We start from the raw sequence: 21,886 nt of genomic DNA on the forward strand, positions 1-21,886 counted from the left end.
TAAAGAATTCACCTGCCAATGCAAGAGACGCAAGAGACCTGGGTTCAGTTCCTGGGTCAGGAAAATCCTCTGGAGTAGGAAATAGCAACCCATTCCAGTATCCTTGCCAGGAAAATTCCAAGCACAGAGGAAACTGGTGGACCACAGTCCACAGCAGACCCAACTGAGTAACTGAGCACATAGCACACAGAATAAGACATATTAAAAGTACTGCCAGCTTGATAAACTGTGCACCTTCAACTGTCACTTGCAATTTGCTCTACTGGACCTACTGACTACAGTTAGAGTGAAATGTCTCATTTGGAACTAGCCTGTATCTGACACACAGTATGTTTAAAATTCTTTTCAGTTACAGACTTACACCAAGGAAAAGCCCAATCACTATGTATATATAAAGTATTTATTTTTATGCACATATTTACCTACAAAATTTACAGGAAATAAAACAATGAAGAATATATAGAATACCCTCTTAAGACTTAGTAGGAGCAGAGGGTTTATTGCTGCAGTTCAAAGAATAAAATTTTGTACATGTGAAAGCCAAGATGAACACATTTAAGATAAATGGCAGCCTTGTTAAAAATTTTTTGTCCTGTCTTTGAATTTTCAGCTTTACATTAAATGAAATTAAAAAGATTGCTCATGAAATAATTTAAACCTTTTCAAAATCTTCTAATAAACAGGTAAAAGGCACCTCCAGTTCTTTAAAATATTTACAGCAATCCCAATAGTTTAATCTTCAGGGTTATTATAGTACATGTGGCTAATATGCATACACAGTATGTCATTAACACTCTCTAAACAGTGAGAATTTTAGACTCTGGTTTGTGGCGCTGCTCCCAAGTGATCCCATGACGGAGTGGATGACCAATCACACCTGCACAATACTAGTGTAACAGCATGTCTACCACAGCATAAAATCCAATAATCTAAAACAATGACGGTCAAATTCCCAGACAATACGTAATTTATAACTAAATCTGTCTACTTAGAAGCCTTTGGAGTGTTCTTAAAATCATTTAAAAAAATATAAAGTATATTTAGCATTAAATGAAAACAATGAACCTGGAAAATAGCACTACAGTGGCTGAAATTCACTATCTGGTTTAACAAAAACTGTTTCTCAAAACATCTACAATTTCTTACAACATAATGGAGATGAATTTTCCTTAGCCTAAGCTCAATCCGATGTTTTTCCTGCATTATGATTAAAAGAGGAGTCTCAAGTGAAAGGCACAGCTATACGTAATAGCCGGTTTTAAAGAGCTGTGGAGATGGCAAGCGGATGTTCTTGAAATACTGGTGCAGGAGAACGAAGTCCACATAACATTTCCTCTTTAACATTGGCATTGATTGGCTATTTACAGTAGTTTGCAAAAATACATTATAAAAACTGGATGAGGTTCTGTTTCTAAGTTTAACTTAGTAACATATTACATACATACTTCATCTGCAAAAACCTTCGCAGGATCTGAAGTACTAAAGTGACACTAATACTGAAACACAGATAATCAAGGTACCACAGCACTGATAACGAGAGTCATCATCATGAAGATAATCTGGGGAAATATTGCACATTTCTTGTCTGTTGTTGCTATGACAGTCACATATCCAACTGTAAAAGGAATCTTTTATGGCTTTTTGCTGTATCACTTTTTGAAGAAAGGTTGTTTTAAGTCCCAAAACAATGAGTGTAGATTGTCATTGAACATGAGGCCTAGGTTTCAAAATTAGCTTTCCTGTCTGTAAAAATAAAAAGAAAAAACGGTTAAGAGTATATATATATACAATTCTATTAAAACTATCACCACTTTCCTAAAAGCCTTATAAGGCATCAGAACATCCCTCAACATTTAGTCAAGATTAAGCAATTAATAGTTATATTTTCTAAGTGTTCTTTGTGTAGAATTTTCTTCTAAAATCTTTAGTACTTTAAAACACACACACACAGTCTTCCTGAAAATCAGCCAACCAACCCATTGGATAAAATAAAATCCAGACTTGTATAGGCTAATTTATGCTCCTTACCAAGTGGAGTCTAGAAAACATAAATAAAACTGTGTATCTGAACAAAAACTTTCCCATTTTCTAACATCAAAACTTTAATTTCCTCAAGTTAAAATGCACACCTAAGGTTGAATGACAGACACTCATATGCTGCTGGTACTCACGCACACGGATACAAGTCTTCTGTTTCCATGTGCAGATGGGTACAGTAGGGCCCGTGCGGGGCCAGTGTCATAGTTACCAAAAAAAAAGGACGTACCATATAATCCAAAGAATTTCATTTCTAGGAACTTATCTGAAGAGATCCAAGTTTAAGGATGCTCATTTAAGTCCTGTTCTTTCATTCAGGATTGACTGAGTGCTTATCACGTGCCAGGCCTCAAGAGATGCTAGAAACCCAGTAACGGACGAGACAGTTTCCTGTCCTTGTGGAGCTTAAGCTCTAATGAAATATGCATAACATATACAACACGCAAAGTGTGGATGAAATTATGATGCATCCATAAAGTGGAGCACTACGTAATTAAACAAAACGGATGACATTAACTGAGATCATGTAAATAAAAAGGAAAAACAGGCCCAAGACCTTGTATACAGTTAATGTCCAATATATGTCAGCTCTGAAATCCTAACACTGGGTCAAAGAGCAGAATTGAAAACCCTGTAACACTGTTTAGAGGTTCTTTACTCATAAGCTTGATTATAACATCTTTCTCTTATAATAAGTACATGAGATACACAATAAAACATAAAACATGGTGATTATCTTTGGTTGCAAGGTTCTAGGTCAAAACTATTGTCAGGATTCTGGTTCCCTCTCAAGTCTTCAGTTCAGTTCAGTCGCTCAGTCGTGTCCGACTCTTCGAGACCCCATGAATCGCAGCACGCCAGGCCTCCCTGTCCATCACCAACTCCCAGAGTTCACCCAGACTCACGTCCATCGAGTCAGTGATGCCATCCAGCCATCTCATCTTCTGTCGTCCCCTTCTCCTCCTGCCCCCAATCCCTTCCAGCATCAGGGTCTTTTCCAAGGAGTTAACTCTTCGTATGAGGTGGCCAAAGTACTAGAGTTTCAGCTTTAGCATCATTCCTTCCAAAGAACACCCAGGGCTGATCTCCTTCAGAATGGACTGGTTGGATCTCCTGGCAGTCCAAGGGACTCTCAAGAGTCTTCTCCAACACCACAGTTCAAAAGCATCAATTCTTCGGCGCTCAGCTTCACAGTCTAACTCTCAAATCCACACATGACCACAGGAAAAACCATAGCCTTGACTAGACGGACCTTTGTTGGCAAAGTAATGTCTCTGATTTTGAATATGCTATCTAGGTTGGTCATAACTTTCCTTCCAAGGATTCGTGCCTTTTAATTTCATGGCTGCAGCCACCACCTGCAGTGATTTTGGAGCCCAAAAAAATAAAGTCTGACACTGTTTCCACTGTTTCCCCATCTATTTCCCATGAAGTGATGGGACCAGATGCCATGATCTTCGTTTTCTGAATGTTGAACTTTAAGCCAACTTTTTCACTCTCCTCTTTCACTTTCAAGAGGCTTTTGAGTTCCCCTTCACTTTCTGCCATAAGGGTGGTGTCATCTGCATGTCTGAGGTTATTGATATTTCTCTCGGCAATCTTGATTCCAGCTTGTGTTTCTTCCAGTCCAGCGTTTCTCATGATGTACTCTGCATATAAGTTAAACAAGCAGGGTGACAATATACAGCCTTGACGTACTCCCTTTCCTATTTGGAACCAGTCTGTTGTTCCATGTCCAGTTCTAACTGTTGCTTCCTGACCTGCATACAGATTTCTCAAGAGGCAGGTCAGGTGGTCTCGTATTCCCATCTCTTTCACAATTTTCCACAGTTTATTGTGATGCACACAGTCAAAGGCTTTGGCATAGCCAATAAAGCAGAAATAGATGTTTTTCTGGAACTCTCTTGCTTTTTCCATGATCCAGCGGATGTTGGCAATTTGGTCTCTGGTTCCTCTGCCTTTTCTAAAACCAGCTTGAATATCAGGAAGTTCATGGTTCGCATATTGCTGAAGCCTGGCTTGGAGAATTTTGAGCATTACTTTACTAGAGTGTGAGATGAGTGCAATTGTGCAGTAGTTTGAGCATTCTTTGGCATTGCCTTTCTTTGGGATTGGAATGAAAACTGACCTTTTCCAGTCTTGTGGCCATTGCTGAGTTTTCCAAACTTGCTGGCATATTGAGTGCAGCACTTTCACAGCATCATCTCTCAGGATTTGAAGGAGCTCAACTGGAATTGCATCACCTCCACTAGCTTTGTTCGTAGTGATGCTTTCTAAGGCCCACTTGACTTCACATTCCATGATGTCTGGCTCTAGGTCAGTAATCACACCATCGTGATTATCTCAAGTCTTACTTTCCCTTAATTTTTGGTAATACTTTTGTATCTTGGTAGAACTTTTACTAAGTTTTCTACAGTTTTACTGGGGTATAATTCATATAAAATTGTTAAGTTCTGACAAATGTATAGACCCAAGTTGCCACCTCTCAAGGCAAGCTACAGAACATCGTCACCACTTAGAAAGTTCCTCCATACTTCTTTCCAAGGTCAATGGAACCTGAGCTCCCGACATAACTGCTCACCATAGATTAACCTGCCTGTCTCTGACCTTTAAATAAATGGAACCTCACCGTGTGTTTTTCTGCTCCTGCTTCTTTCATTCAGTGTGTTTCTGAAACTCACCGGCGCCACTATGTTTCAGCACTTTTGTACCTTTTTAGCCTGCTATTATAAGATATGTAGTATTCCACTGTATAAAAATACCATGGATTTAATAAAAAGTTCAAACAAGACAAGCCAGTCATCCTTTCCATTTACCTCAAATTCTAGTCCTCTTACAGAAGAAAACAGTTTTAGCATGAATTCTTACATACTGTTTTTTTAATGGACTTATATTCACATATATGAATAAAAATTTGGTGCTTCTAACATGCTAATTAAGCGTTTCATTTCTAAATAACCTGATGATGGGGAAGGTGGGCAGGGGTACACATGACATAAGAATGGCCATGAAAACAAAAAAGAATGGCCAAGAGCTGATTTACTGTTGACACCGCTTGAGGATAAATGAAGTTCATTTAGCTCTTCTCTTTGCCTTCTTATGTTTGGAAATTTCCCTAATTAAAACTTAAAACAAAAAAAAGCACCAAACTGAGCATATTGTTTGTTAATTTACTTTTTGCTCCTACATTATGTCTTGGATGCTTCCATGTCTGTATTTACAGATTTACTTCTGATTTCCTATGATATGGCTTTCCCACAGCCTATTTCACCACTCCCTTGTTGAGACACAAAGATTATTTCCATTTTTTTTTTCACTACTAAGGAGGTTATAATGAACAACCCTGTGTACCTGTGGGATGGTACCCCCAACCAGGGTAGAAGAAAAACAGAATGGTTAGGTCATGAGGCAAGCACATACTACGTTTTATAAGACTGATGAAAACTATCCTTCAAAAAGGGCTTCCCTGGTGGCTCAGATGGTAAAGTTATGTACCTAAAATGCAGGAGACCTGGGTTGTGGGTTCAATCGCTGGGTCAAGAAGATTCCCTGGCGAGAGAAATGGCAACCCACTGTATCAATGTATAGTCCCAACAAGCAGTGTGTGGCTGCATCGTTTCACCACCACACTAGTTATAAAGTATTTAATTTTTACTAATCTGACAGGTGATATTTATAAATGAACTGTTTAACTTTGTACTTCCTCCATGATAAATGAGGCTGTCCAGTCTTCACCTTTATCCATTTGTATTTCCACTTGTGCAATATGACTTAACCTTTTCCCATTTTAAAAATGTACTATTTGTCTTTTTATTATTAATTTTTAATAGGTCTTCAAATATCACGGATACTATCCTCTATCATTCTCTTTCACCAATCCAGTTGTTATCCTGCCCTAGAATTTTTTTGACCTTTTATACTAATCTTCTATACTGGGTAGGTATTACTAAATAGTTTTTTTAAGTTGAAGGTAAAAATGCTTTTTATAAATAAAATCAAAATTGTGACATATTCTCATCATATTGATATGTGATTAACTTTTTTAAAAACATGGCAGGTTCATATGTCTATAGTCTATCAATTAATCTATTACTCTATTTAAAACTCTATATACACAACAGCATAAGATAAATAACAGTAGTTCATAAAACCAACTCCCAGAGAGTCATTTTTGGCCAATAATGACCACTGTATTTCACCAAATCTAAGACAGCTTCAGTTAGAAGGTGCATCATGACTTTCTGTCATTAAGACAAATTACACTCTCTACCAATTTAACTATGAGACACCACTGTTAGATATATCTCAATTTTCAGGGATGTTACAGTGTTTTTAAAAAAAGTGTCTTCAAATCAATGCTACAATGAATATTCTCCCTATTAATTCCATTGAGACAAATTATCTTTAATGCTTGTTTTACTTAAACCAAAGAACTTCAGTCCTTTCACATGTTGTCTACAGTTTTCTAATGAAAATACTCACATCATCACAAGACATGTTGTATTCCGCTAACACAGTTCGACATCGAGCAGCTATACTGAATAAATACGGTCAAAGGAAAATTTGTATTTCAAAAGTAAGCTTTTAACAACACGTAGAGAGGTGCTTTAGTTTAGTTCAGAGAACAAAATTCAACTCATGATGAAGGATACATTGACGGTGCGACCACTCTCTTGTGAATCCCAGCGAAGAATAAGCCTATTAGAGTGATGCAGCTAATGGTGAAAAACGGATGGTTCCACAAGGATGTGAAGAAGGACACCTGTCAAAACAAGATTTTGAAATATAAAAATGTTAAAAATCTTATAACAGTATTGGTTCCTACTTCTTTACTTGTACATGAACACATGTAACATTTCATTCTCTAAAGTACGAGAATTTGGTGAGTTCCCTGGTGGCTTTTGGGCTTTCACTGCCATGGCCTGCTCCTTGGAAGAAAAGCTATGACAAACCTAGACTGTATTCAAAAGCAGAGACATCACTTTGCTGACAAAGATCCGTACAGTCAAAGCTATGGTTTTTCCCATAATCATGTCTGGATGTGAGAGGTGGACCATAAAGAAGGATCAACGTTTTTGAATTGTGGTGCTGGAGAAGACTCCTGAGAGTCAGCTGGACAAGGAGACCAATCCAGTCAATCTAAAGGAAATCAACCCTGAATATTCACTGGAAGGACTGATGCTGGAGTTGAAGCTCCAGTACTTTGACCACCTAATGAAAAGAGCCAACTCAATGGAAAAGACCCAGATGTTCGGAAAGACTGGAGGGCAGGAGGAGAAGGGGTAACAGAGGATGAGATGGTTGGATGGCATCACCAACTCAATGGACATGAGTCTGCACAAACTCTGGAAGACAGTGAAGGACAGCGAAGCCTGGCATGCTGCAGTCCATGGGATCGCAAACAGTCAGAGATGACTTAGCCACTGAACAAGGAACAAGAGGGATCTGGGATTCCGTAAGCTGCGAGGCAAGGCAAAAAAAAAAAAAGGAATTTGAGGACTTTCCCAAATCCCAATTCTTCCTATTGTTATGCTACACAAATTAATGTCTGTTTTAAATCTTCAATGCAGCAAAACAATATAGTAATATTCCCTCCATTCATTCCAAATGCTTGAACCATTACAAATTCAATTCTATAATTAAAAAAATACCCTACTGACAACATTTACTGAACCCTTCCTAGTGAGAAGTAATTTAAAAAGCGTAAGACTACAAGTTCCGTGGACTTCCCGGGCGGTCCAGTGGTTAAGACTCCATGCTCCCAGAGAAGAGGGCTTTGATCTCTGGTTAGAAAAGATTCCACATGCCAAGTGCCATGGCCAAAGAGAAAAAAAAAAAAGAAAAAAGTTCTGCAGGCGGAGGGATACTGTTCTGGGCATGGCATTGCTATTTTCCCAACACCTGAAATAGGACTTGGCAAATATTGGTGCTCAGGGGCTTCCCCAGTGGCTCAGTAGGTAAAGACTCAGTCTGCAATGCAGGATACACAGGAGACAGGGATTCAATCGCTGGGCTGGGGAGATCCCCTGGAGGAGGAAAATGGCAACTCACTCCAGTAATCTCGCCTGGGAAATCCCCTGGACAGAGGAGCCTGGCGGGCTACAGTCCAAAGGGTCGCAAAGAGGTGCACACGACTGAGCAACCACCCAGGCACATATAGGTGCTCAATATTGTTGAATGAATGGAGATGAAGCCTCTAATCTCAACAAAAACACAAGTCAGACATGATCTAGTTATCTTCCCTGTTAAAAAGCAGAAGTGATCAAACTGCATACACAACCTGGTCTCAGTCTAATCACTACCATTTTCCTTTTCTCTCTTCACCTGGCTAGCTCCTACATATCCTTACAAGACTGAGTTTCAGCATCACCCTTTCTTTCTGAAAGAAACAAAACATGAGTTTGGTTTTGAAGTTACTAGATTTAGATGGCCACAGGACATTCCAGTAGAAGAGAATAATTAGTAGCTAGCCATAAAAAACTACAGTTCAAGAGAAACAAAGAGCTAATTTCAGATATGAGCATAATCAGATGGTAGAAAAAAAACAGAACCATCCACAATTCTGAGACTATGTAGAAGGACAAGGGAACAGGATCCAGAATGGGAACAAGCGTAGGCACTGAAGCCAGACTACTGGGAATCAGAATGCAGATGGAGAAGGCAAGTATTTAGAGTCTAGAAAAAGAAATCAAGTGGACTAGAAACTAAATGGGAGCAACAGAATCAAACTAAGGGCATCTGTGCTCCACTCTCATACTAAGATATGTGTACATGTTTCAAGACAGAGAACTAAACTTAAGGAAGAACAGTGGCCTAGCATGGTACTGCTTAAATAAATTTGTCAAGTGAAGAGATGACAGGTTGAAAACATCAGGAAGGAGAAAGCTCCCAGAAGGATGGGATCTTGAAGAAAGATTAATATTCCAGAGTAATGTCTTCTTAAACCCTTGAGGACAGTTCAATTCCCACAGGCTAGCTGTGTTTTATGAGCCCTGCACAATATTAGCACATACAGTGTTTTAGTTTTAATTAGGTCAGCATCCGCCTTCTTTCCTCCATGGCAACAGTCAACTGCACCCAAGTAACAATTTCCTCCTTTAGTCTGGGCACTCCTGTACTTTCCAGTTTGCCACATTCCCTCTCCCCTATGCCCCTCCACCTAGCCACTGGCTTTCGAGTCTGCAACTCTTCTTACAGACACAATCACTGTTTGTCAGGTTTGAAGTTATTAAATATTGAAATACAGAGTTGACATTTAGGCTAATACTTACATTCTCACCTAATTTAGAGAATTACATTAACTACAGAATTTTGAGCCTATTTCATATTACATTTAATTCTATGTTTTATTAAGATGTCAACTAGCTGAAATCAGCTTATGTTTTTCCCAATTAGAAGTCAGATTCATTTCCCAAGACAGACCTTTTTCTTGCCAGCCTCCTTCACTCTTCCCCTAAGGATGAGTACCAGCTATAAAGGGACACACAGGAGGGTTTCTTATCCATTATAAAAACCCCTCTATTAACGTGAAATCCCATCACCAACCTCCCCTGCTCCTATTCTTTTGTGTTTCCACCTCAGTGGATAAAGTCAGAGAGATTACATGGTAAATAACCCCCTGGTTGTCTGAACTGCCATTTAGACTGCTGACAAAAGTCTTATTAATAAGTTTTTCTTCTATATAACTTAACGGTTGTAAATAAAGCTACTGAAAATAGTTTATCTAGTTATAGTTTAAAAGGGGAAGGTTAATTTTGTGAAAATTACAATATCATTAATACCTAAAGAAAGCTGAACTGGGAGAAAAGAAACTTCGCTGAAAAACTGAAGATGATTACTTCCTTTAACAAAAAAGCTCAAGTTTTAAATTAAGGCACAAGTTGGTAGAAAGAGGTAGAAATTTCAGAAACATGCTATGTTTCATTAAAGGATGCTTCAAGAAATAACATTATGAAATCTGTTACTGCATTTGGCACAGCGATATTCTTGGTGTCCAATGGGAGATCTCTCAGTGTCTCCTATATTAAACTTCAGGCAGATTTTTTTTTTTTTAAAGATAAAATGAAGTTGAAAAAGAAGGGCTCTGACAGTTTAGGGAATTTACACATCTGTTCTCTTCATGATGAAAACCATGGAACTGGCAGTGACTTCAGTTCAGTTCAGTCGCTCAGTTGTGTCTGACCCTGCGACCCCATGAATCGCAGCACGCCAGGCCTCCCTGTCCATCACCAACTCCCGGAGTTCACCCAAACTCATGTCCATCGAGTCGGTGATGCCATCCAGCTATCTCATCCTCTGTCGCCCCCTTCTCCTCCTGCCCCCAATCCCTCCCAGCATCAGAGTCTTTTCCAATGAGTCAACTCTTTGCATGAGGTGGCCAAAGTACTGGAGTTTCAGCTTTAGCATCAGTCTTTCCAAAGAAATCCCAGGACTGATCTCCTTGCAGTCCAAGGGACTCTCAAGAGTCTTCTCCAACACCACAGTTCAAAAGCATCAATTCTTCGGCGCTCAGCCTTCTTCACAGTCCAACTCTCGCATCCATACATGACCACTGGAAAAACCACAGCCTTGACTAGACGGACCTTTGTTGGAAAAGTAATGTCTCTGCTTTTGAATATGCTATCTAGGTTGGTCATAACTTTCCTTCCAAGGAGTAAGTGTCTTTTAATTTCATGGCTGCAATCACCATTTGCAGTGATTTTGGAGCCCCCCAAAATAAAGTCTGACACTGTTTCTACTGTTTCCCCATCTATTTCCCATGAAATGATGGGACCAGATGCCATGATCTTAGTTTTCTGAATGCTGAGCTTTAAGCCAACGTTTTCACTCTCTTTCACTTTCATCAAGATGGTTTTTAGTTCCTCTTCGCTTTCTGTCATAAAGGTGGTGTGCCACTTCAGAGACCCTGGCAATTATGCTGGCCCAGATGGTCTATGGTATTAGTGAGCTGGTTTCCGTCCTGGTTCTGACATCCTCCTGTTTTTTTCTGGTCTTGGCTGCTTAGTACACTTACATCTACTATTTAATCATAATGCTTACTGCAAAGTTGTCTCAAATGCTTTACGGGGTGAGGAAAGGCATTAACAAAAGTAACTCATAGAAGAAAATGTTGCTGTATAGTTTTTAAAAGTTGGTACTGATGATACTAAACGAACAAAACAAAATATAGTGTTTACACTGAAATATGTAATAGGGAGATACATAACAACTGCATACAAGTTCAGAAATGAAAAGTAATTTAAGTAGTATTTCTTAGACCTTTTTCTTGGCAAAGATACTTGACCCGCAATAGCCAGCTGAAGTTTTTTTCCAAGCAAATTAATATAAGGCATATTTTTAACATGATTAATATCACTACTAGTACTAATAGGAAGCATTTGATTAATACTTTACAAAAAACAAAGCATTGCTATAGCCATTGTCTCACTTAATCTATGAAAGATTTTAAATCAAAACTTCTACCTTTTGTGTCTCGGGATCTATTAACCAGTTCCAGGCACCAGTAGCTGTACAGACAGATACCACTATAAGAAGCACTGATGAAAGATAAACACGAAATTAGTAAGGAAATAAGCCATTAATGTGATACTACTACCAGTTCTTAATAAACAACAGCCAGAGGATGCAGCACTTCACTAAAGGGAAAATGTACTCCACTCAGGAATTAGGGAAACTTGCCACAAGACCTTGGGGAATTCTCTAAAACAATGTGAACCTTAGTAACTGAGGCGGATACTGTCCCCCTGAATTCTTTAGTCAGTATTTCTATAGATTTATGAAATTAAAAGCAGTAAGAACCAAAGTGGTAAAACTTTAATGTAAATTTCTGTTATGTGCTTTATGCTTTCTGCAGATTCAAAACAAAAAACACTCCCCACCAAAACCTCATTTTTTAATGTAAACAAACCAAACAAAGACTCTTTCATGAATGCACTGAGAACCTGGACTAAAGAATTCTGCCTTGCAGACAACCGCCTGTTGTTGAATTAAACAAAGGTCAGTGTTAGGGAGTGTGGAACACACCCATCAGTATCAGATTTTCTTTAAGGGACTTAAGGAAAGTTGGGGTAGAATTACTGACAGTACAAGTTAGAAAGATTCTTTCTCCTCATTAAGGTAGAATTATTTTAGAAATTCTAGATAGAGCATAAGTAAAACCTGAGAATAAATAGTATTACTAAAATACTATTATACTATTAAAAATAATACAGGGGCACCAAGACCTAGTTAATGTTCTAGAGACCAAGACAGTTAACTTTCTTTCAATTGGGATGCAAACATTTTTAAAAATTTACAGATCAAGCTTCAAAGACCAACAGAAATATTGCGAAACCTTAATTATCTAGAACCTCTGGTGATGCACTTTTAGAAGAGGCAAATCACAGAAAAACAATCTCATTTTAGTTATTTAATAATACTCAAAATTTCAAATTTATGCTCTCAGCTCAGAACAGATTAAACTCAGTTTCTTACATTTCTATATTTCCAATAAGAAATATACTAAAGTATACAGATTTTTCTTTTCTTAAAATGAAGCAAAATCATAATCAAACCCACCAGACAGGACCTCATACAAATGGGTATACTAAACAAGCTGATGTCGTTTATATGGAAGCACTGAGACTGTGAACCAGAGAAAAAGTGTATTCATTATATTACATTTTATACTCCTATACATTTAAAAAGATTCCCAAGTAACAGTGAAATAAGGTTTTCGGGATAATTCCTAGGTAAACGGGAGAGCTTGAGAAAAATCATTACTAGTGAATTCTGACCAATCAGAATTCCTGTAACGTATGATTAGCACTTTGCACACAGATTTACTAAAAATTACACAAAAAACCTTGACATAGGAAAAGACCCCTGACTTCAACAGTGCTCTTCAGTTCAGTCCCACCAACTGAATCCTACTTCAAAATAAAGGATGTCCTTCTTGGGCTTCCCTGTGGTTCATCTAAGAATCTGCCTGCAATGCGGGAGATCTGGGTGTGATCCCTGGGTTGGGAAGATCCCCTAGAGAAGGGAAGGCTACCCACTCTAGTATTCTGGCCTGGAGAAGTCCATGGACTATAATAGAGACCATGGGGTCCCAAAGAGTGGGACACAACTGAATGATTTTCACTTTTCACTCTTCTTGGAAAAAATTAGACTTCAGCAATGAACAGCCAAGAAATTAAGACTCTCCCAACATAAGTTACCAAAGTATTCTGCTTACTGATCTTATCACTTATATATTTGTCTACATTTCCTATTTCCTATATATTTCCATGCAGCAGTAACTACAATTCTTTCAAGTCACATTTTACAGTATTGGTGAATATCACTTCCTTTAACAAACTTTACTTCAATAGTTTATAGGCAAAACTGTAAAACTGCTAAACAGATCACTGAAATTTTTATCACGTGTTCTGGTAACCAGATTTGCCATATATGTCTAACAAAATATATGTATTTTAATATAAAAATAAAAATTCAACCACACAAAATAAGACTATCCTTTTAGGGCTGTCAGTTTCTTTTCTTAAAATTTCTTTAAAATGCTGTTATTTACAAAATTAAATAGATCTAAAACTGTCAAAACAAAAGGGAACCTTATGGTTTAATAAAGCAAGCATTTGTTTGCTTTTTAAGCAAGCATTCGTTAATCAAAAGTTTTACGTGAAAGCAAATCACTGCTAGGTAGAATAAAAGTATCAACTGTCAGCTTATTTTCCTTTAAAAAAATGTCTAAGCACTTACTTCTCCAACGTCCAGTGGCAGGTTGCAAACAATGAATATATTCAGTAAGTCTCCTCTCGAAAGCCTTGAGATCTAGGTAAAAAGATTTCAATTTTGAAATTAGCTACTCTTACTAGTCTGAATCTATTACGATGAATTTTAAATACTCTAACTGCTTCAGGTCTTGCACACCAACTTACACGTATGACTGCACTGTTTACTTCTTCACTATGACACCTTTATGCACTTGACAGAAACACTAGGTTTCTATAGTTCCAATTTCACATATAAGAAAACTAGCTGGTTCCTCGTAAAATGGTATGTGGAAAATCAGCAGCAGCCTCAGTCGGCGCCAAAAGCTAGAAATTTGGGGTTGCAAAAAAAGGATCAAAATCAAGTCGAGTTTTAACTCTGTTGGAATCAAGAACTCCGTATTTGGATAATGTCTTTCCTAGGACCAAAGTCTCGATGCCCTTATGTTTAATTAACAGCTACGCTTTCAGTCTGCTCTTACTGGACTGATACAGCTAACGGAGGGGTAATGGAAAGATGCTCCCTTTTCCAGCCTCCCAAGAGCTTACAAGACGATCTATGTGGCACTTCTGGAGCGCCGACGCCTAGTTCTACAAGACAGGGGCGTTTAAGGTGTTCCCTCTGAATAAGCAAGGTAAGGTATCATTTTCAGTTGCGCTTTTCAAACTTTAAAAAGGAGACCAAGAAGCACTCCCTTACCCCGGCAGTTACCAAAAACCAAGGCAGGAATTAGGGACACAACTCTTAACGACTATCAGAAAAAAATAAAGTGAGTTAGCGCCCTACAAGGCACAAAGTACAACGGTTTGCTAACGAGTAAGAAATAGAAGTAACCGGGCGAGAAGCTCCCTGGTCCACGCAGGGGGAATGAGGGGGGAGCTGACGCAGCGCCTCTCCAGCGCCGGCGGAGGCCAGGCGCGCCGGAAGCAGTGCCTGGCCGTGTCCGGCCGCCCCTTGGCCCCTGTGCCGGCCCCCGCGCCCCCAGCTCCGGGCCCCGTCAGTCCATCCTTCGCGGCCTCCTCTCTCCCGACCAGTTCCCACGATTCCGGCGCCTCGAGAGCCCCGCAAGCTTCCGGGAGGAGTTAGGGAAGGACCCAGGAGGCGCACCCTACCTTCCGCCTGCTCCAGCGAGTTCATGTCGGGCGGCAGCTCCGGTCACCGGCGCGGCCCCGTCCGCATCTCAGCTCCGCGGTCCCTACCCGGCCCGCAGCGCCAACTCCCACCTCTAACCGCTTCCCTCCGCCCCTCTTCTTGGCACCGCCCCTTGAATAGACCCGCTACGCTCATTGGACATTTCCGCCAGACCCTATAACTAAGACGGCTTTCTACTGGCTAGTTCCCTCACGGTCCTCGGGCACCGGCGTTGGACGGTCAGCCAGAGGGACCAAGAGTTGTCGGCGGCTGAGTTGACGTGACACTAGCGCCGCCTCCTGCCCTGGGGAGGAACTGCAGCCTGTCCCGGAAAGTTCATTCATTCGTGTGTGTATTTCTAGTTTCCGGCTTGATTCTTTCATTACTTAAATAAGCCTGGCGTGCTGCAGTCCATGGGGTCGCCAAGAGTCGGATACGACTGAGCGACTGAACGACGACGAACCCTTTAAGTACACATTTCTCCCTTGGTTATTTTTTCTCATGACATCCAATTTTCATAAATCGTAAAATGAGCAAAGTGTTCTGGAACTTTAAAAAAAATCTGTAAGGCATTGACTACATTTATATTTGATTAAAACGCTTTCTTGCTCCTTTCCTTGTGGTCACTCATTCATTCAAGAACTATTGCATGTCTGGCAGGCACTGTATTTATCAGGGATTCAGTTTAGCAAGATAGACAAGATTCCTATCCTCAAAATGGAAGGGTTACAGCAGACAATAAACATGCAAATAGATCGTTAATTTCAGATAATCTTGGTTCTGTGAAGGAAGTAACAGGGTAATAGGATACAATGAGATAAGAGTGGGAGGTGGATGGTGGGGTGGTTGGTGGTGGGAAATGGGAACTAGTTCTGCTGCTGCTGCTGCTGCTAAGTCGCTTCAGTCGTGTACACTCTGTGTGACCCCATAGACGGCAGCCCACCAGGCTCCCCCGTCCCTGGGATTCTCCAGGCAAGAACACTGGAGTGGGTGGCCATTTCCTTCTCCAATGCATGAAAGTGAAAAGTGAAAGTGAAGTCAATCGCTCAGTCCTATCGGATTCTTAGCGACCCCATGGACTGCAGCCTACCAGGCTCCTCCGTCCATGGGATTTTCCAGGCAAGAGTACTGGAGTGGGGTGCCATTGCCTTCTCCGAACTAGTTCTAGGGAAGAGCTATTTAATACATAGGGCGGGACGTTTGATTTGAGAGCCCCAAAAAGCAACTGGCTATACAAAGATAGGTGCTAAGAAGCTCCAAGTGGCACTGGGATTTTTTCACTGTTGGTATTTTATTTACTCATCCTTCAGTTTTCCTCTTCCCCACTTGCTATTAGAACTAACACATTCTTGCCCATTACTTCACTTTGTAGTTTCCTTTACCCTAACACTTCCAGAGCCTTCCTCTGAGCCAAACCCTTTACATACATTATCTCATTTAGGGCTCCAACACAATCTTTTTTTAAACTGTGGGTCAAAACCCCTGAGAAGATCATGAAAGGCATGAAATGAGCCATAATTGTTATTTTGTAAATATGAGCTAAAGTAATTAGAAGTAAGAATGTGTCATTTCATGATTCTTTATTTTGTTTGTGTGTGTATTACATATGTGCTATGTTCTGATCATAATGTAAAACATATATGTAACTGAGCATTCCAACAAAAAAAAGGTTGAAAGCCACCAATGTAGGTATTAATAGGCTCATTTACAATGAGAAAAGTAAAACAAACTTGCCCAGAAGTGTGTGTATCAGTCACACACTCATGTCACAGATTCATTTTCATCTGTGTTAAAAAAAAAAAAAAAATTGAACATGCCTTTGAAAGGGTGTGTATTTTTATCCTGTTATTGGCACCTGCATGTATGGATCACGGGGGCCTGGGGAACAGTAAGGGGAGGAAGAGAGGAAAATAGGGGCTCATAGTCAGGCTAAAAAATTTTGAACCTGAAGTAATGGGGAGACCGAAGGATATAGATTTGTAGAAACATTATATCAATGAGATTTGTCAAGAAGATAGTTAACAAATATTTAAGGAATACATGTTTCAGACACTGGGATATAAGCCGAGAATGCAAAGGTCTCCCTCTAGGGTCTTCTGCCCTGTGTAAAAGATAGTGTTTAGTGTAAAAACAAAAGAACACTGAAGACCCTTAAAACATCAGTGATAAGATGAAGATCTGCTTCAAAGAGGGATAGCCAATACAATAACTAAAGTTTCTTCTATTTTCCTGGAGGTCTGGTGCTACATCTTTTATAGTTCAGGAGTATGTAAACCTCCTTAAACCCCACAGCAGCAATATGAACCAAAAGGTGTTATCAAATCCATTTTAGGGTTGAGTTTAGAAATAGGCAGATGAGTTGATTAGCTCCAAACACTTCCACTGGGATTATCCTTGACTCTCTCTCCCTCTCTCTCTCCACACGGTGGATCAGATTCTATAGCAAATCTCTTGGCTCTACCATCCACATTGATTTAAAATTTAATCACTTCTCACCACCTCTGCAGCTCCCACTCTAATCCAAGCCACCGTATAGCCTGGATTTACAGCTGTGGCCTCTCACCAGCCTCCTGTTCCCACCCTTTTGCCAAATAGTGATTTGTAAAATACTAAAAGATCACACGTTGTCCTCAGGAACTTCCAATGGCCCCTTGGAGTGACTACAACAGGGATCTTCCTGCCATCTCCATGGTGACACCTTCTAAAATAATTTTGACAAATTGTATGCCTCCTCACATGTTTCAGAAGCTACATCTGAGATTTTCATCATGGACTTGAATCCTTGTAAAAGATGTATTTTATAGTACTGTAAATATTGACATTTGGAAGTAAACTCTTATGTGACTCTTTTAAAGGTATTCAATGGAATCAAAATACCATGGCAATTTGACACCCACCATCATCCCTTTAAAAATACATGAATATCTGCTATGAATATGGACATAAAAATTCTTTAAAGAATTAGCAAATCAGATCCAGCAACATATAAAAAGGAGTATACAACAAGGTGAAGTGTGATTTATCCCATGAATGCAAAGTTGGTTTGACATCAGACTTAGACAATGAACTTATGGTTTATGAGGGAGAAGGGTTAGGGGGAGGGATAGTTAGGGAGTTTGGGAGTTTGAGAGAACACATTGCTGTATTTGAAATGCATAACTGACAAGGACCTACTTTACAATTCAGTTCAGTTCAGTCGCTCAGTCATGTCCGACTCTGTGCGACCCCATGAATCACAGCACGTCAGGCCTCCCTGTCCATCACCAACTCCTGGAGATCACTCAGACTCACGTCCATCGAGTCAGTGATGCCATCCAGCCATCTCATTCTCTGTCGTCCCCTTCTCCTCCTGCCCTCAATCCCTCCCAGCATCAGAGTCTTTTCCAATCAGTCAACTCTTCACATGAGGTGGCCAAAGTACTGGAGTTTCAGCTTTAGCATCATTCCTTCCAAAGAAATCCCAGGGCTGATCTCCTTCAGAATGGACTGGTTGGATCTCCTTGCAGTCCAAGGGACTCTCAAGAGTCTTCTCCAACACCACAGTTCAAAAGCATCAATTCTTCAGCGCTCAGCCTTCTTCACAGTCCAACTCTCACATCCATAACATGACCACTGGAAAAGCCATAGCCTTGACTAGACGGACATTTGTTGGCAAAGTAATGTCTCTGCTTTTGAATATGCTGTCTAGGCTTGTCATAACTTTCCTTCCAAGGAGTAAGCGTCTTGTAATTTCATGGCTGCAGTCACCATCTGCAGTGATTTTGGAGCCCAGAAAAATAAAGTCTGACACTGTTTCCCCATCTATTAGCCATGAAGTGATGGGACCAGATGCCATGATCTTCATTTTCTGAATGTTGAGCTTTAAGCCAACTTTTTCACTCTCCTCTTTCATCAAGAGGCTCTTTAGTTATAGTTTATTATTATTAACTACAGTCACTGTGCTGTACATTTCTAGAACTATTCATCTCATAACTAAGAATTTACACCTTTTCACCAACATTCGCCCATTTCCCCCATCCCTCAGCGCCTACAACCACCGTTCTACTTTCTGCTTCTATGAGTTCAACTTCTTTAGATCCTACATTTAAATAAGATAACACAGTAGTTTCCATGTCTAGCTCATTTAGAATTATATCCTCAAGGCTCATCTATGCTGTCACAAACGGCAAGATTTCAATCTTTTATATAGTCAAATAGTATTCCTCTGTGTGTGTGTGTGTGTGTGTGTGTGTGTGTGTGTGTAGCTCACGTTTTCTTTATCCATTCAACCACCAACAGGCACTCAGGTAGATTGTTTCCACATGTTGGCTGTTGTGAATAACACTATGATGAACTTGGGGGTGCAGATAGCTCTTTGATATACTGATTTCATTTCCTTCAGATATATCCCTAGAAGTGGGGTTTCTTTCTAGATCAAATGGTAGTATTTTTTTTTTTTTTTGCCATGCTGCTCAGCTGGTGGGACCTTGGTTCCCTGACCAGGGGTTGAACCCAGGCCACAGCAGTGAAAGTACAGAGCCCTAACCACAGGAGCATCTGGGAATTCCCTATTTTAAATTTTTAAAATTAAATCTCTATACTATTTTCTAAAATGGCTGTACCAGTAGCAATTTTATTCTTATTTTTTCATTATTATACATCTATGCACTGAAAAGAGCTTCCCTCATAGTTCAGTTGGTAAAGAATCTGCCTGTAAAGCAGGAGACCATGGTTCAATTCCCAGGTCGGGAAGATCCACTGGAGAAGGAATAGGCTACCCACTTCAGTGTTCTTGGGCTTCCCTTGTGGTTCAGCTGGTAAAGAATCTACCTGCAATGTGGGAGACCTGGATTAGATCCCTGGGTTGGAAAGATCCCCTGGAGAAGTAGAAGATAGTGGCAAGAATATACAGAAGAGCTATACAAAAAAGATCTTCATGACCCAGCTAACCATGATGGTGTGATCACCCACCTAGAGACAGACATCCTGGAATATGAAGTCAAGTGGGCCTTTAGGAAGCATCACTACAAACAAAACTAGTGGAGGTGATGGAATTTCAGTTGAGCTATTTCAAATCCTAAAAGATGATGCTGTGAAAATGTTGCACTCAATATGCCAGCAAATTTGGAAAACTCAGCAGTGGCCACAAGACTGGAAAAGGTCAGTTTTCATTCCAATCCCAAAGAAAGGCAATGACAAAGAATGTTCAAACTCCCAAGCAATTGCATTCATCTCACACACTAGCAAAGTAATGCTCAAAATTCTCCAAGCCAGGCTTCAACAGTACATGAACCATGAACTTCCAGATGTTCAAGCTGGATTTAGAAGAGGCAGAGGAACCAGAGATCAAATTGCCAACATCTGTTGGATCATTGAAAAAACAAGAGAGTTGCAGAAAAACATCTATTTCTGCTTTATTGACTATGCCAAAGCCTTTGACTGTGTGGATCACAATAAACTGTGAAAAATTCTAAAAGAGATGGGAATACCAGACCATCTGACCTGCCTCCTGAGAAATCTGTATGCAGGTCAAGAAGCAGTAGGTAGAACTGGACATGGAACAGCAGACTGGTTCCAAATCGGGAAAGGAGTACGTCAAGGCTGTATATTATCACCCTGTTTATTTAACTTCTATGCAGAGTACATCATGTGAAATGCCTGGCTGGATGAAGCACAAGCTAGAATCAAGATTGCTGCGGAGAAATATCAATAACCTCAGATATGCAGATGACACCACCATTATGGCAGAAAGTGAAGAACTAAAGAACCTCTTGATGAAAGTGAAAGAAAAGAGTGAAAAAGTTGGCTTAAAACTCAACATTCAGAAAAGTAAGATCATGGCATCTGGTCCCATCATTTCATGGCAAATAGATGGGGAAACAATGGAAACAGTGAGAGACTGTAGTTTTTTAAACTCTAAAATCACTGCAGATGGTGACTGCAGCCATTAAATTAAAAGACACTTGCCCCTTGGAAGAAAAGTTATGACCAACCTAGACAGCATATTGAAAAGCAGAGACATTACTTTGCCAAAAAAGGTCCATCTAGTCAAACCTATGGTTTTTCCAGTAGTCATGTATGGTTGTGAGAGTTGGACTACAAAGAAAGCTAAGTGCCGAAGAATTGATACTTTTGAACTGTGGTGTTGGAGAAGACTCTTGAGAGTCCCTTGGACTGCAAGGAGATCCAATCAGTCAATTCTAAAGGAAATCAGTTCTGAATATTCATTGGAAGGACTGATGCTGACACTGAAACTCCAATACTCTGGCCACCTGATCTAAAGAACTGACTCATTGGAAAAGACCCTGCTGCTGGGCAAGATTGAGGGCAGGAGGAGAAGGGGACGACAGAGGATGAGATGGTTAGCTGGCATCACCGACTCGATGGACATGAGTTTGAGCAAGCACTGGGAGTTGGTGAAGGACATGGAAGCCTGGCGTGCTGCAGTCCATGGGGTTGCAAAGAGTCAATTCACACAACTGAGTGACTGAATTGAACTGAACTGAAGCACTGAAAAATCTTTTTCACAGAAAGAAGTGGATGGGCATGGAAGGAATTTTGTAAAATCAGTGTTACTCAGTTCTTTAAAGTCCTTTTGAGTCATCTGCCAAGATCATGTGATAATGCAATTAGGATGGTTAATGTTAAAAAGCGTTGGTGAGGATATGGAGAAATTTGAACACTTGTGTTGGTGGGAAATTAAGTATAAAATGCAACTACTGTGAAAAACAGCATAGTAGTTCCTCATAAAATTAAAAATTGAACTATAAAACCATGTGACCCAGCACTTCCATTTCTGGATACATACCAAAAGCATTGAAAGCAGGGTCTCAGAGAGATGCTTGTGCACCCACATTCCATAGCAGCATTATTCACAATAGCGGAAAAGGAGGAACATTTCCACTGATGAATGAAGGGATAAGCAAAACGTGGTATTTGTATATACATGGAATGTTATTCAGCTTTAAAAAGTAAGGAAATTCTGACA

General features: G+C 39.9%; 1 protein-coding gene across 1 annotated transcript; it reads right to left on the minus strand.

Moving 5' to 3' along the window:
• Window positions 1–378: 378 nt before the first annotated feature.
• On the minus strand, window positions 379–15,049 carry CNEP1R1 (CTD nuclear envelope phosphatase 1 regulatory subunit 1). The gene is made up of 6 exons (XM_027513675.1): window positions 14,901–15,049; window positions 13,777–13,848; window positions 11,500–11,573; window positions 6,690–6,799; window positions 6,520–6,574; window positions 379–1,743 (listed from the first exon to the last, which is right to left on the minus strand). Exons 1-6 carry the CDS (start codon window positions 14,923–14,925, stop codon window positions 1,702–1,704), a joined length of 378 nt encoding a protein of 125 aa, XP_027369476.1. The 5' UTR covers window positions 14,926–15,049; the 3' UTR covers window positions 379–1,701.
• Window positions 15,050–21,886: the final 6,837 nt, after the last annotated feature.

Source organism: Bos indicus x Bos taurus, chromosome 18 (genome assembly GCF_003369695.1).
Source record: "Bos indicus x Bos taurus breed Angus x Brahman F1 hybrid chromosome 18, Bos_hybrid_MaternalHap_v2.0, whole genome shotgun sequence".
NCBI lineage: Eukaryota > Metazoa > Chordata > Mammalia > Artiodactyla > Bovidae > Bos > Bos indicus x Bos taurus.